The sequence below is a fragment of the Dreissena polymorpha genome, chromosome 10 (assembly GCF_020536995.1).
Source record: "Dreissena polymorpha isolate Duluth1 chromosome 10, UMN_Dpol_1.0, whole genome shotgun sequence".
NCBI lineage: Eukaryota > Metazoa > Mollusca > Bivalvia > Myida > Dreissenidae > Dreissena > Dreissena polymorpha.
This window is the reverse complement of record NC_068364.1, coordinates 69,589,614-69,606,810: the sequence shown is the minus strand read 5'-3', so window position 1 is coordinate 69,606,810 and position 17,197 is coordinate 69,589,614. Positions and strand designations below refer to the sequence as shown.

Genomic DNA, 17,197 nt, shown 5'->3' with positions numbered 1-17,197 from the left:
TTACACATCCTTAAATTTTATTTACAATACATTTTTTATTAACTAAAAACACAAATCACCAATTACAATTATGAGCTTGTTTAAGCAAACAATTTCAATCCATTACAATGTTCACGAGTATTTCCTGTTTAAGGAATATTTTCATCATACATTATTAACATTTATTATTTATAAATAAAAAAAAATCTTTTGAGCTTAAAATTCAGTCATATTTTAAACTTCGTAAAATCTCTTATAAGATAGTGCCCAAAGTTCATGTCACACTTAGATCCTGCCTGGGGCCTAATTTTATCAATCATAAAAGGATTTTTAAATAACCCGACAGGTGTGATGAAACGGTGTGTCTCTCGCCTTAGAACCTGGTCCTCGAGTCCAAGGCCAATGTCGTACTTGAATATAAAGTCAAATATAAAACTCTAAGCCATAGATCTTCTCCTCTCATGAAAGAATATTTTCAAATAATTTTGCGCATTTTTTTTAAGTATGGAGAGACTTTTGAACAATTTCGGGAATCGGGCCTCTTTGTCATTTACTTAACATAAATTTAATATTTTGTAAATGAAACTCTATAAAAAATATACATTGAGAGAGCATGGGGTCTTTGGGCTTTAAGGTCATATAAGCTCACATAGAGAATAAATTGGGCTATTGTAATAAAACTTAATTTGATATTGCATATGTTTGAGATGGAATCGAGGTCACCATTTAAAAAGTGTGTCACAAATTAATTTAACAACTATTTGCAATGTTGACCATACTTAATGTTTAGAAATAGAATATGAAAATCTTGCTCAAGATATCACGTGGGTTCGGTGCGACCAAGGTCAAAACTGACAGTTTCCACTCAGGTACTCGAGCATGAATTGATGAAGTGAAATGGAACGTGATGCGTGGGTACCTTATTTTAAGGCACTAATGGTTATTGCATGTGAATGGGTGGGAGTAAAGATCATTGTTTGTTAAAATAGACTGCTATGTCGATCTTTTCACAAGCCGACTGGACTGATCTTAAGATTGTGCTTCAGTTTACGTTTACTACAAGCGTGTATTGGCTATAATATATTTCTACAAGAACAACCTTTGTAAATGCATACATCAAGGCAATTGCTAAGATCATGCACTCGAAAACATTTTTAATGTAAAATATTGATGAAGTCTAGGCTACATAAACGTCAATACTGCATATATAGGTGGTTGCATCCGTGTCTTATGGACACGTTTCTTGTTTTAAGAAAACGTCCACGTTTAAAAGTGCTTGAACTCAACCATAACAAGTTTGCCTATGCTAGCACAGCACTTTAGACAAACAGTCACATCATGTTCAGCGTCGTGTTTGTGATATAGTGCGCAGTGATTTCGCGTCTCTTTGATTTTCTTCATTATTGTCTTTCCGATAGTTTCTAACAGTTTCAGTCTGCGGATGAATACATTTGTCGTGGTAACTGGCGGAAGTTCCCAGAATTCTCGAACGTTTTCCAGTGAATCTGAATGCATCGTTGCAGCAGTGTCAAAAGCAACCTTTTGCAAAGCTTCCAACCCGAATTTCTCAGCCAAATACAAATATCGGACTACTTTTTCGGTATGGGGACTACTTGCTGCGGTGATTTCTATGTCCTTGATCATGAAATCTTCGCATTTTTCTACCAAACGATGGACTTCGTATTCCTCCGCCAATAGCAACACAACTTCGACGTTTTTGTCTGCAATATACTTGTAATTGTTATTATAAGATAATCGTCAAAAGTATTATAAATACCTTATTTGCATCTACGTAATTTTCGCAAGTACCGGGGTAAGTATTTCAATGAGGCAACATATTTGTCCTGTATATATAAAAACAAATGCAACATTTTGTAGGTGATCAAGAAAGATTGAACAGAAAAATGTTTCGAAAATAACCTTCATACTTCAATCAACTAATAACTAAGTATTTGGTTGATTAGTAAAGACAAATAACATGATAAAGACGAGCTTTGTCATTTAATGATTTTAGAGACTGTAAATGAATTAAAGAAACATGATCGTCATTTGTCATTGAAAAACACCCTTGGACATTAAGCATACCTTAAATAGATCAAAAAGGACTGGGCGCAAATAATGCACAGCAATGCTATGCGGATAATTTTCCTTATTAAAGGAGTATACAAATGTAACCTTTGTACGGATATGCATAGCTTACTATACCATCAACAATTTGTCATTGCAGGATTTCTTACGTGGAGAATAATTGTGTGTGTATAATAAAGGCTGTTTCCATAAATATGGCAACTTCGGTTATTAAATAAGCTTCGTTCTGAGAAAACTGGGCTTAATGAATGTGCGAAGGTTAATTTAGGACGACACTTCACGCACTTGCATTCAGCCAAGTGTTTTCAGAACGAGGCCAAAATAAGTAACTAAATGAAGTCCTTTGTCCGATTTACTCAATCACGTGTGTACGCGATCTTCAGTTTGCTCTTGCATACGCAACCCACCTGTTAATGGTGCTAGTCTGTCCGGGTACACGCAGGACAGAAATTGGATGACGTCTGTGCATTCCTTACCCGGAAGCGGAAGTTCAACCATGTTCTCGTTCTCTTTTTGGCGAAACAATCTGTTTCAAAGCAAAAGTAATGATGTTGATCAGTACATGTATTTCGATTTTTCCAGTTGTATTGCAATTTTCCGGAGGAAATCGGAGTATTGTGCGTGTAATCGTTGGCAGATCATAAAAAATAACGATCGACAGTAGTTCACACAGTTGGGGGGAGGGGGGCAAGCGTATACGGGAGCTAACTGGGTTTAAGTGAGATCAGTTGGAACTGACTTCCAATATGGCCTCGTTTTCGTGATTATTTCGCCAAGAAGTACCGTATTTTTTTCAACCGGTTAGCCACTCATTTTTTTTCCTTTTCAGTGAATACGCCCTTTCGGCTCTACGGTATTTGTGCTTCCCTCGTTTTTTTGTTTCAATATCGTTGACGTAGGAATGTATAAGTTATTGAATTTAAGGAAAACCGTTCACAATTGGTTGTGTAATTACCGGTACTTGACTTTAACAGAATTTGTTCATGTTTATAATAAAATATGACATCAATCACAATTATATTATTTTCTCGATTAGTTTTTTTATCTCTATTTAGTCATTTAATGTCAAATTATACTTGTTTAACCTCCTTTTTGCAACTGACTTTCTTTCAAGCATATTTTGGAACCTGACTTTCAAAAGACAAGCACAGCTCATACATATGTTAGGTTTTACACGAAATAACTGTCGTGAATGAATTTCCCGTTGATGCGAATGTTATGCAGAACTTTTGCTCATTATGTTGTTTTTTTTTAAAATTCTTTTGAAGTTTACCCAGTATTTTATATGAGGAATTGTTCAGATTCAAGTCATTAGCTCAAAGATGACATTTATTTGCATGTTTCCTCACTTACTTAACAATAACATCTGGTGTGCGTAATATAACAGTTTTTACAATGGGTTTTACAAAAAAACTAATGTGTAACCATACTCGTTAACACGTGCAGCAAAATTAATATAATGTAATGAAAAAAAGTAATTGCTAATACCTTTTGAAAACCGGCGAAATTAAGGTCAAGACCACCTTGGATACGTACAAAGGTCTGCCTTCCACTATCAGACGAAGATCCGAAGTGTCGTCTGCTAATTTGAAAGGGTTATCAAAGTCGTCTGCTGGTTTGATGGACGGGTTGCTTCTATGTTCAATTTTGCTATCTAGCGCCGTATTGGACAGGTTTGTCCGCTGATTGTCTTCCTTTTCTGTCCTCTTACTACACTGCCCCACTTCAATGTCTGTTCGTTTACTGAACTGATTTTCGCCATTTTCCGTCAGCTTTTTGTACAGCGTCGCGCGATTTTCTGGTCCATTTTTCTGATTGCTTTCTTTCGTCACAGAATCCTTCTTCATCATGGGAAATACATGTTTTCCGTTCTGTTTGGTCCCATTATTACCTGTCGCCATCACTTTCTAGTATTGCAGTAGACCATACAACTTTGAAAACTGTACTGATACTACAGTAAATCAAAGACTTGTAGTTATGGTTTTTAATCGATATTTGGGACATTAAATCGCACCCGGTCCATGTAAAGTGTTTGTGAAGTCCGGAACGCAAATAAATTAAACGGTAGCGTATCTAATGCAATAAAACAAAGAGATAAAGAAAAGCAATTGACCAATTTGTTTGCACAGAGGACTTTTGCGAGTAAGAACAGCGTGATGACAATGATTGACATCTTCTCGGTGAACGATATTACATTCGTCAAATATAGTCTAGACTGGGCATTGAAATACAACAATGCTTTTTCATGCATAATCATGGAGAAGATTTTTACTTTTATCCTAGATCCCTTACTTAATATTAATATAAAATAAACGACTGCGTTATAAAGCTATAACCTTGAACATTGATTGTGCTCTATAGCTACACGAGCAAAATAATTTCATCAACGCGATAAACTTCTAACCACGTTTGTTGTGAACAATATCAAAACCGCGTAAACAATATAAAAACTTTTGTGTACGTCGGTATTTTACAAGACCGCTGATATCACAATTAGTCATTCATCAACAGAGTATTTGTATGTAAATATTGCAAAAAGGTTAAACTGATATCTTATTTTGGACCTTGAAATCTGACCTTTACCATTGAACTTATGACCTGGTACACTCCGTCTCAATATGCAAAAAGTGTCGCCAAATTATGTGAAAATCCTATTTATGCTGATCCACAACTAAGTTTCGACCTGATATTGAACTGTTAACTTGACCGGAGTCTTGAACGTGATTATTTGTGCTTGTTAAAAATTGCCCACCAACTCGGCAATCTGATTTGACCATTATTCTTTGCTGAAAAAGAAAACGTTCTGGTCATAGTGTTTATTATAGGGGTAGAATCCGTTTATTCGCATTTGCCATAAATCTATGACCATTGGCCTGGGTCTTTCAATATAACATTCGACACTCCTTGTCAAGCGTGTCACGCATCCCAAGTTTGTTGAAAAAAAAAACACGTGTATGCTCTTAAGATAAAGTGCTAAGTGTGACCTTTGAAGCATTCTTCTGGATAATGCGCGGAACACTTGCTCACCATGCATACCAATTCTACTAAGCTACTAGCATATGGAAAATCATCCAGGTTGGACAGTTTCGCAACAGAAAATGTGTCGGGGAAAGAATTCTTAAAATTGACCTTGAAGTATGACCTTGAACCTTGGATTCGCTGTTTCTTGGGTGCGCCCCTCTGTCTCATGATCTCATCATGCTTGTCGCGTCTGTCAAGTTATTTATTGTATTAATAACATAATGGAAAGTTTTGCTCCGAAAACCTTGCATGGAACCAATTCCTTATATTTGACCATGACTTTGATGGCCTTCTTACATTATCTGCAGAGGTAACAGTTTAATAATTAATATAAATCGTCACAAAGAAGTCAACCAAGTAATACATATTACATGCATATACATTATCTTCAGAAGTTTTGTTGTTTAGTACATTTATTAAGTCAAACACAAATTGAAGGTTTTTCCATTTTATGTAAGGTTTTTACAATAAATTGTCCAGACATTTACAGGTTCATGCATGGGAACAAATGATGAAAGTAAAAATAAAATGTTATACACAAAACTCACGTTTTCATGATGCAAATTTATGTAAAGAAAATTAACCTAGATACAAAAATTAAACCACTTCAATTAGTCAATTCAATGAGTGCGTCTACAACATTTCCTCTGTGTTCCCTAAGCATTCTCTCAGCCATAAGACGCGTTATTTCCATTTCTTTTACCTGAAATGTAAAGTAAGCATACAAAATTCAACACAAAATACACATGACAAGGTGTTTTTTCATACAGATTGAATAAATTGTACAAAGTAAAGTACAAAAAGTAACAAATAAAATGCATAAAAGCACTGCCACAACCAAAGCAACTCAAATTTTATCAAATCAAAAATTGTTTTAGGTAATTTTCATTAATTTAATAGTAACAAAATAAAAGTAATGGGCTGATTAATAAAAGTTTAATAAAATAATCATGACAAATAGACACATGACAGGACAGTGACAATTGAGAACATATGTAAAACAAGAGGGCCTGAAAGGCCCAAAGTCGCTCACCTAAGATAACAAGATATTATTGGGACAAATCTTCTGACCAAATTTAACGAAGATCGGAAAATAAATGTGGCCTCTAGAGTGTTAACAAGGTCTTACTATAGCCATATAAGAAAATGCCCCACCCCCTGGCAGTCATGTTTTTCAACCAACTTGCATCATTTTTGAACTCGTCCAAGATATTATCGGGATGAATCTTCTGACCAAGTTTCATGAAGATCAGACAGTAAATGTGGCCTCTAGATTGTTAACAAGATTTTACTATAGCCATATGAGGAAAAATGCCCCGCCCCTTGGAAGCCATTTCTTTTTCAAGCAAACATAATTCTTTTCGAACTCATCCAAGATATCATTGAGACCAATCTTCTGACCAAATTTCAAGAAGATTGGACAATAAATGTGGCCTCTAGAGTGTTAACAAGGTTTTACTATAGCCATATATTGCCGTATAAGGAAAAATGCCCCGCCCCTTGGTGGCCATGTTTTTAAAGCAACCAAAACCATTTTCGAATCTCATCCAAGATATCATTGGGACAAATCTTCTGACCAAGTTTCATGATGATCGGAAAATAAATGTGACCTCTAGAGTGTTAACAAGCTTTTACTATAGCCATATAAGTTCAATAGCCCCCGTGGTGGCCATGTTTTTCAACATACCAGCATCATTTTTGAACTCGTCCAAGATATTATTGGGATGAATCTTCTGACCGAGTTTCATGAAGATCGGACTATAAAAGTGGCCTCTAGAGTGTTAAAAAGATTTTACTATAGCCTTATATAGCCATATAAGGAAAAATGCCCCGCCCCTTGGCGGCCATGTTTTTCAAGCAAACGTGACCATTTTTGAACTCATCCAAGATATCATTAATATAAAAATTTCTGACCATATTTCATCAAGATAGGACAATAAATGTGACCTCTAGAGTGTTAACAAGGTTTTACTATATATAGCCATATAAGAAAAAATGCCCTGCCCCCTGGCGGCCATGTTTTTAAACCAACCTGCATCATTTTCGAACTCATCCAAGATATTATTGGGATGAATCTTCTGACCAAGTTTCATGAAGATTGAACAATAAATGTGGCCTCTGGAGTGTTAACAAGATTTTACTATAGCCGTATAAGGAAAAATGCCCCGCCCCTTGGCAGCCATGTTTTTCAAGTAAAGGTTACCATTTTCAAACTCATCCAAGATATCAGTGGGACAAATCTTCTGAGCAAGTTTCATGAAGATTGAACAATAAATGTGGCCTCTAGAGTGTTAACAAGATTTTACTATAGCCGTATAAGGAAAACTGCCCTGCCCCCTGGCAGCCATGTTTTTCAACAAACCGGCATCATTTTAGAACTCATCTAAGATGTTATTGGGATGAATCATCCGACCAAGTTTTATGAAGATCAGACAATAAATGTGGCCTCTAGAGTGTTAACAAGATTTTACTATGGCCATATAAAGCCATATAAGGAAAAATGCCCCGCCCCTTGGCAGCCATGTTTTTCAAGCAAACGTAACCATTTGCGAACTCATCCAAGATATCATTGAAACCAATCTTCTGACCAAATTTCATGAAGATTGGACAATAAATGTGACATCTAGAGTATTCACAAGGTTTTAACTATAAAATCTTTAAACTCAACCAACATATCATTTAGACAAACATTTTTTTAAAGTTATATGAAGATTGGGCATCAAATGTGACTTCTACAGTGTTCACACGGTTTTTCTTTTTTTTGACCTAGTGGCTTGTTTTTTGACCCAGCATGACCCAATTCTGAACTCAGTCGAGGTATCAATGGGACAAATGTTCTGACCAAATTTCATGAAGATCAGACAACAGATGTGGCCTCTAGAGTGTTCACAAGGCAAAATGTTAACGACAGACTTCGCACGGCAGACAAAAAGCGATCACAAAAGCTCACCATGAGCACGTTGTGCTCAGGTGAGCTAAAAATGCCCCGCACCTTGGCAGCCATGTTTCAAGCAAAGGTTACCATTTTCAAACTCATCCAAGGTATCATTGGGACAAAATTTCTGACCAAGTTTCATGAAGATCGGAAAATAAATGTGGCCTCTTGAGTGTTAACAAGGTTTTACTATAGCCATATAAGGAACAAGATGTGTTTGTGAAACACAACGTCCCCCTATATGACGTTTGACCTTGAAGGATGACCTTGACCCTTCACCACTCAATATGTGCAGCTCCATGAGATACACATGCATGCCAAATATCAAGTTGCTATCTTCAATATTGCAAAAGTATTCATAAAATAAGCGATTTGGGCCACATATATTTGACCTCTGACCTTGAAGGATGACCTTGACCTTGACCTTTCACCACTCAAAATGTGCAGCTCCATAAGTTACACATGCATGCCAAATATCAAGTTGCTATCTTCAATATTGCAAAAGTATTCATAAAATAAGCGATTTGGGCCACACATATTTGACCTCTGACCTTGAAGGATGACCTTGACCTTTCACCACTCAAAATGTGCAGCTCCATGAGATACACATGCATGCCAAATATCAAGTTGCTATCTTCAATATTGCAAAAGTATTCAAAAAATGAGCGATTTTGGCCACATATATTTGACCTCTGAACTTGAAGGATGACCTTGACCTTTCACCACTCAAAATGTGCAGCTCCATGAGATACACATGCATGCCAAATATCAAGTTGCTATATTCAATATAGCAAAAGTTATTGCAAAATGTTAAAGTTGGTGCAAACCAACCAACCAATAGACCAACCAAAAGACCAACAGACAGGGCAAAAACAATATGTCCCCCACTACTATAGTGGGGGACATAAAAATTCCACATCCTGTGGCTGCCATGTTTTTCAACCAACGGGCATCATTTTGGAACTCGTCCAAGATATTATTGGGATGAATCTTCTGACCAAGTTTCATGAAGATTTGACAATAAATGTGGCCTCTAGGGTGTTAACAACGTTTTACTATAGCCATATACATGTAAGGAAAAATGACCTGCCCCCTGGCGGCCATGTTTTTTTTCAATCAACCGGCATCATTTTTCGAACTTGTCCAAGATATTATTGGGATGAATTATCTGACCTTGTTTCATGAAGATCAGACAATAAATGTGGCCTCTAGAGTGTCAACAAGATTTTACTATAGCCATATAAAGCCATACATGTACAAGGAAAAATGCCCCGCCCCTTGGCAGCTATGTTTTTCAAGCAAACGTAACCATTTTCAAACTCATCCAAAATATCATTGACACCAATCTTCTGACCAAATTTCATGTAATATTGGACAATAAATGTGGCCTTTAGAGAGTTAAACAAGGCAAATATTGACAGTGCACAACGGACGACGCACGGCGAACAAAAAGCGATAACAAAAGCTCACCATGAGCACCTTGTGCTCAGGTGAGCTAAAAATAGGAATAGGGATTAAATGGTGGAAACAAAAGACAGACAAATGACCATAATTCTGCAAAAATTTGACTCTCATTTAAGATCATCTGCACATTACAGTCATTCAACTGTAAAAGTTTTTAACTAATCCATCCCATATTAAAAGAGGAGTTGAGAGAAGAAGAACAAGAAATGTGTTTGTCGGAAACACCATGTCCCCTTCTGCGCTGCTTTGAAATTTATTTATTTTGACCTTTAACCTTGAAGAATGACCTTGACCTTGAACTTCCACCACTCAAAATGTGCAGCTTCATTAGAACGCCGCTTTGAAAAAAAGAGTTTTTGTTTGACCTTTGACCTTGAAGGATGACCTTTAACTGTGAACTTCCACCACTCAAAATGTGCAGCTTCATTAGAACGCCGCTTTGAAAATAATAAAAATAAATTACCTTTGACCTTGAAGGATGACCTTGACCTTGAAGGATGACCTTGACATTGAAATTCCACCTCTCAAAATATGCAGCTTCATGAGAATGCCGCTTTTATTATATATTTTTTTTTTTTTTATCTTTGACCTTGAAGGATGACCTTGACCTTGAAGGATGACCATGACCTTGAACATCCACCACTCAAAATGTGCAGCTTCATGAGAACGCCGCTTTGAATTTTATATAAAAAAAATACCTTTGACCTTGAAGGATGACCTTGACCTTGAAGGATGACCTTGACCTTGAACTTCCACCACTCAAAATGTGCAGCTTCATGAGAATGCTGCTTTGAAACATTTTATTTTTTTTTACCTTGAAGGATGACCTTGACCTTGAATTTCCACCACTCAAAATGTGCAGCTTCATGAGATACACATGCATGCCAAATATCAAGTTGCTATCTTCAATATTGAAAAATGTGTTTGTCAGAAACACTATGTCCCCTTCTGCACCGCTTTGATTTTTTTTGTTGTTGTTTGACCTTTGACCTTGAAGGATGACCTTGACCTTGAAGGATGACCATGACCTTGAACATCCACCACTAAAAATGTGCAGCTTCATGAGAACGCCGCTTTGAATTTTATATAAAAAAAATACCTTTGACCTTGAAGGATGACCTTGACCTTGAAGGATGACCTTGACCTTGAACTTCCACCACTCAAAATGTGCAGCTTCATGAGAATGCTGCTTTGAAACATTTTATTTTTTTTTACCTTGAAGGATGACCTTAACCTTGAATTTCCACCACTCAAAATGTGCAGCTTCATGAGATACACATGCATGCCAAATATCAAGTTGCTATCTTCAATATTGAAAAATGTGTTTGTCAGAAACACTATGTCCCCTTCTGCACCGCTTTGATTTTTTTTGTTGTTGTTTGACCTTGAAGGATGACCTTGGCCTTTCACCACTCAAAATGTGCAGCTTCATGAGATACACATGCATGCCAAATATCAAGTTGGTATCTTCAATATTGCCAAAGTATTCATAAAATGAGCGATTATGGCCACATATACTTGACCTCTGACCTTGAAGGATGACCTTGACCTTTCACCACTCAAAACGTGCAGCTCCATGAGATACACATGCATGCCAAATATCAAGTTGGTATCTTCAATATTGCCAAAGTATTCATAAAATGAGCGATTTTGGCCAGATATATTTGACCTCTGACTTTGAAGGATGACCTTGACCTTTCACCACTCAAAATGTGCAGCTCCATGAGATACACATGCATGCCAAATATCAAGTTGCTATCTTGAATATTGAAAAAGTAATTGCAAATGTTTAAGTTGGAGCAAACAGACCAACAGACCAACGTTCAGACCAACAGACAGTGCAAAAACAAGATGTCCCCCACTGTAGTGGGTGGGGGACATAAAAATAACTATATACAACATGGTAGAAAATAGACAAAAGGCCAGAATTATGTCAACCCATTACATGAATTGTATATCTTAAGGAGGAATTGAAAGCACACGCTTCAGGCCACTACTTATTGCATAGTGGAAAAACAATCAAAGGACGACATTTCTGCCAAATATATACATAACATCATAGCCTCAATTCCTTTCTATACAATCATCAATGCATTGAGATAAGTAGAGGAGTTAAAAAAATCAAGCTTTCACACATAGTAACCACAGAAAGAGAAGTGTGATTTTTAATTGTCAAATGTATAGCACAACACTGCATAGCATATGATATTGTTTGGATACTGTTATGTATTTATAATATAATCAAGGTAATTAAGATACTAGCTTGCTCTTGGTATAGCAACGTTTAATCAGCATTTTCACAAAATTCTTTAATAAAAACATTATGTTGTTCAGATTTTTATTGAATAAAAAATGACCTTCAAATTTGGTAACACCCTAAAGCAGTCAAATTCAATTATTTACTATTCAAGTGCTATAGCTACTATACTTTTGGGGGCTCTACGGATAATTTAACTTAAGACATCATGCTCACAAACATTTTCATGTATATTTATTTAAACCTGCTTGCATCAAAACAGGATAATTCACTGGATTCTTCAATTGATTTTCCTCATATTTATAGGTAATTTTTTTTTTTAGGTCACAGTAAAAATACTTACTATAAGATCAACATCTTCTTTCGATATTTTAATTTTTGAAAGCTCTTTTTCCTTCTCTTTCTTTGCGACATTCTTTTTCTGATTTTCATCATTTGCTACTCTTATAGCCTGAAATGATACAAGTTGCACATGAGCTCCAACTATTTTCAACACAAAAAATATCAACTCAAAGCTTACATGTAGGTGTTCAACCCTTAACAACTCAGATACGTACCAACATATTTTCACGCATTTGTAGTCCCTTAGACAATTATATCTAATTTGACCTTTCAAGATTCAAGTTTTAAAGGCTTGGTTTCCAAACCTTAGATACTGGTGAGCAGCAAACAACATAAAACCTGAACAGGCTGCGAGTAACTGGCAGGCTATTCTGGTTTTATGCTGTTTGCAAATAGCTATTTTCACTTTGCTTCTAAGTGGGAAAGGGTTAGTGTACTGTCTGCATACTATTGATTTTGTTTCTACATCTGAACATTTATGTTAATGAATACCTTTTTACATTTTCATCAGGAATGGTCTTTTTAAAATATTTTACATCGAAACACATTTAAACCGGCCCTTCCACAAGAATATGATAAGGCATTGGAGGCAACAAACCAAACCTATACTTTTCACAAACAAGTTTCGGAATGACCACTCACAAACGCGGAGAATATACCGAGTAAAAATCATTTTTTTGTTTTTGTTGTTCACATCTTTTTTATTGAAAAACAACAATGTAAACTGAAACCTCTGTTATACAGTTTGTACATGTCTAATATTGTTTATCATTTTCAAAATTATTGCGTCTGATTAAAAGGTAGGCAAATAATGGAATAAGATTTATAAAGATTTGATTTTCTCTTATATAGTTTAAAAAGGAATATTTAGAAAAGTCACTTTATCCAGTAAAAGCTAATTTTTGTGAGTTTCACATTAGTATTAACGATTATCTACACATTAAGGTCATTGACTCTGAAAGTTTGAGCAAGATTCAATCCATAGATAAAACACAAGCTATAAGCTTGTACATATGTACAGACAGACAAACACAATTCTTAATGCCTACCACTTTGAGCAGTATAAAAATGGGGGTGGCAGCTACAGTAAATGAACATCGGTGAACAAGTTTTTTAACAATCATGAAAAAATGTTCGCAATTCGTATCTATGTGGCAGGAGCTCTGGAACTGAATTTATATTTCTCAACTTGAAAAACAGCACTCGCCCGGTCGGTCAAGTATTTAACAAACTTTACTCGCCCGACCGTCAACTTCACTCGCATATGCGAGCTGTCAAGTGGATTCTTCGAGGCCTGCCAGGCCTTGAAGAATTTTTCAAGAGCCACTCACCCTGCAGGGTGAGTAGGCCTGACAATCCACTTGCCCTTCACTTTAATCTACTCGCCCTGCATTAAAAAAAAATATATATCTATATTAATTAAATAGTTATGATACCAGGGTTTTTTTTCCTTCTTTGGGACCCGCCGAAAATCGGCCCTTTACCCTCGGATTTTTTTTCCCCTCAGCTGGTAAATTTTCCCCTAGATTTCATTTTCCCCTCCAAAAAAAAAAAAAAAAAAAAAATATTTTTTTTTTTTTTTTTTTTTACCTTTTTATATATAAGTTAACCTGATCCACTGTAGAAACTAGAAAAATATTGCATAATAAAATTATCTGTTGCCTTGAATTTGTTTTAAAAACAGTAAAATATGTTAAATTGATTATTTTAGACTTTCCTTATTTTCCCCAAAATCCGGCTTTTCGCAGATTTTTTACCCCCAAAATTCATCGTTTCGCGCGATTTTTTTCCCCTCAAAAAAGGCCAGGCCCTTTCCCCAAAATCAGATAAAAACCCCTGGATACAAACCTTTTTGTAAACTTCGACTATCATGTGACTTTGTCTCATGGTAATAAACAAACATCTATAAGTCAATACTAAAGACTATAGAGTAACCCTGGGTTATATCGGACACACAGGGTTTATCAGACAACCACAAAAAGTTAAATATTTACATACAAAACGACTTCCATTCAACCTTTTGAGCTTTGTTTAAATTCTACTTAATACGTTTTTATAGTATTAATTATGTAACCAATCATCTGATTGGGTGATGGAAAAAATTGGCGATTTTGATTGGAAGATGCCAGTTTGTTTTGAGAGACATCCCCTCTTCACCTCGGCGAAAATCCGAGAGTTGGGATCATTTAAAACGGTCATTTTACAAGTAACGGTACGTTGTGAAATGAGTGAATACCGTTGTGAGAAAACAAAATATTTTAACTGATATATTTATCTTCTGAACAACATAATAAAACTATTACAAACATTACATGTATTGTAAAAAAATAAGAAAACTTAAACTGTCCGATAATCCCCAGGTAGTAAATGCTTCGTAAAATGCTATCGGGGTTTATAGGACACCAAACTATGGCAAGACCTATAGAACTTAGGTGTGTTTTCTATACTTTTATTAGATGAGCTATAGAATCATTATGGCTTGGTAGCAAAATAGAGAAATTGGAAGAAACGGACCATTAACTAAAATACAAATAACAATAAATAACAATGTATATCTTGTATATCCGCGCTTTTCAGATATGTCCAAACAGGGAAAAGGTATGCGATGTAAATATGCCATACATGTATATTGACAATATATGTAAAATATAGCTTCAAAATACAGATTCACCGGTGTATAGACTTTTCACAGCTTAAATAACATCACAATTAAGCCCAACAACGGAAATACTTACAACCAACAACTGTCCGATTTTAAGCCTTTTTAGTGTCCGATACAAGCCTTGGGACGTCCAGTTTTACCCTGATGCGTCAATATTTATTAAGTGCATTTTCATTGGTTGACTAATGGGTTAAAAATGGATTTGAACATTCCATACTGTTGCATGAAAGATACTGTAGCAAGAAAACAAAAGCATTCCGCTTTGAAAAGTGAGTCATCGAGATTATGCTGTCTTTTTCCTTGAGGTGTCCGATATAACCCAGTGTTAATCTAGTTGTATTTACAGGGGTTTTTTTTACTAAGAAAGTGACGCCGATATTCGGCGTCTTCCCCTACCAGAATTTTTCCCCTAAAAATAACATTTCCCCCCAAAAATATAATTTTTCACCCAAATATAATATTTTACCCTCAAAGACATGTTTTTTTTTTCTTTTGGGAAAGTCGACACGTATCCAATTTGTACCATGTACAACGATCTCGCTCTCTCTCTCTCTCTCCCGACGAACACACAAATCTGGGAATCCCAGTGATTCTATATGTAGCTCTTAAAGTACGTCATGGAAACCGGGTAACTAATCGTATTAATCATGTGACTATTTTACTGGATTCCGGTCTTGCGCGAGAAGGGTGTTTCGTCAATTAATTACCGGAAACCAGTCGAATTTTCATCCGGGTTATTTGAAAGCCAAGATATAAACGTTAAAACAGAAAAAAAGTCTCACAATTGGCGTTCATACACGAACAAAATAAAACGATCGGACTCGGAAAATATTAATTGCATTGACGCATTTTTTAAGAATGAATCATCAAAAACCGTTGAAACCCAGCAGGATTCGGAGGTACATGTTATCAACATCGATTAATACTGTCGGATTATTGTGAAAGTGAAAGTAGACAATAGGCAGCTGCCGCACCTCTCCCTTCCAATACTGTAGCAGATCTATATCGTCAACCCATTCATCATGAAATTGAAATCATAATATTGACATCGTTCCCCGGCCCCAGTTGAAAACATTTCTCATTATTAGATCTACACCTGCAACTACATTTAGGACTTTGACTTTAATATCATACTTGTTCATGTGTTTAAGAACAAAAAGGTCAGAGACATGCCTCTTTTTTTTAAACAAAATCTGAAGTCTGTAGGCGAGTTATAGACATTAAAATGAACAGTTTTTATTTTTTCCCCAAATATGTCTCTTTCGCGCTAGATTTTCCCCTTTTACCCAGCGTCCAGCGTCTTCCCCTTTTTCTAAAAAAAAACCCTGATTTATTTTGCCAAAAAACACGCTTGATTGACAAATGGTTACAATATGGTAAATTTTGGCTACGGCTTCTGATCACAAATTATTCTGTTTATTAATAATAATTTTTCTATTTATTTTTAATGATTTGCATTACTCCTTGTAAAAGTGTAATGACTAATACATGTTATTATGTAGAGTCTCGAAAACTGGTGACATTTACAACAAACTGAAAACAAAACAACTTACCTCGCCGATATCTTGCGACGAAATTTCGGTTTCTTCTACATAATCCGTTACTTTTTCTAAATCTGCAGCACTTGAGTCATATTTTGCTGACTTCTTCCCTTTATTTGCGTTTTCTTCCGAATTGGTATCTGTGATTTCATCTTCGGCAGACATTTTGTACAGGCATGCGAATTAGGTTACACTACACAATTATGTTCAATCTTGTGCGTTAATCTTGAGTGTCCGATAATCTTGCACACTGCACCAGGAAATTATACAGTTTGTTTGTATATTTCCATGGCTGCACATATTTGGGAGAAGATGCGCTATATTTAATATTATAAACAGAACTTTTGAATTATATTACTATTTCCCTCATATTAATACGAATTTTAATATTTTCTTAAATGTTGTGTTTTTTGTTTTACCTTCCTGTAATGCCACCGTCACGTAGGATGGTGAATTAAACCCATGAATTAAGATCATCCAAACAAATTGCGGCTAATTGAAACCTCGGAGAAGATTTCCTTATATATAAGAAACAAGGACACTGACTATAAACACACTCATAAGGCCACCTTGTGGTCTGGAAAGGTTAAAAATGAAGTTCCTGAAAATCATCAAACGAAAGGATTTTAATTCAACCTATGAAACAGGTCCACTAAACCCATAATTGGAGAAATAGCCTATTGAAAACCCGTTTCAAAACATATGTCAGAGGATAAAATCCATAGAAATCAAAACCTGCTTTAATTGACTATGGTGAGATGTATATGGACACAAATCGTACTGGTTGAATAATATGAGGCTTGTTCTGAGAAAACTGGGCTTAATGCATGTGCGTAAAGTGTCGTCCTACATTAGCCTGTGCAGTCCGCACAGGCTAATCAGGGACGACATTTTCCGCCTAAAGTTGA

General features: G+C 35.8%; 2 protein-coding genes across 2 annotated transcripts; both read right to left on the bottom strand.

Annotated features, from left to right (window-relative positions):
• Positions 1-1,046: 1,046 nt before the first annotated feature.
• LOC127846965 (BTB and MATH domain-containing protein 36-like) lies at positions 1,047-5,391 on the bottom strand. The gene is made up of 3 exons (XM_052378440.1): positions 3,556-5,391; positions 2,475-2,593; positions 1,047-1,700 (listed from the first exon to the last, which is right to left on the bottom strand). The coding sequence occupies exons 1-3, from the start codon at positions 3,966-3,968 to the stop codon at positions 1,246-1,248; spliced, it is 987 nt and encodes a 328-aa protein (XP_052234400.1). The 5' UTR covers positions 3,969-5,391; the 3' UTR covers positions 1,047-1,245.
• Positions 5,392-5,520: 129 nt separating this feature from the next.
• On the bottom strand, positions 5,521-16,482 carry LOC127846966 (huntingtin-interacting protein K-like). The gene is made up of 3 exons (XM_052378441.1): positions 16,302-16,482; positions 12,088-12,195; positions 5,521-5,791 (listed from the first exon to the last, which is right to left on the bottom strand). The coding sequence occupies exons 1-3, from the start codon at positions 16,452-16,454 to the stop codon at positions 5,696-5,698; spliced, it is 357 nt and encodes a 118-aa protein (XP_052234401.1). The 5' UTR covers positions 16,455-16,482; the 3' UTR covers positions 5,521-5,695.
• Positions 16,483-17,197: the final 715 nt, after the last annotated feature.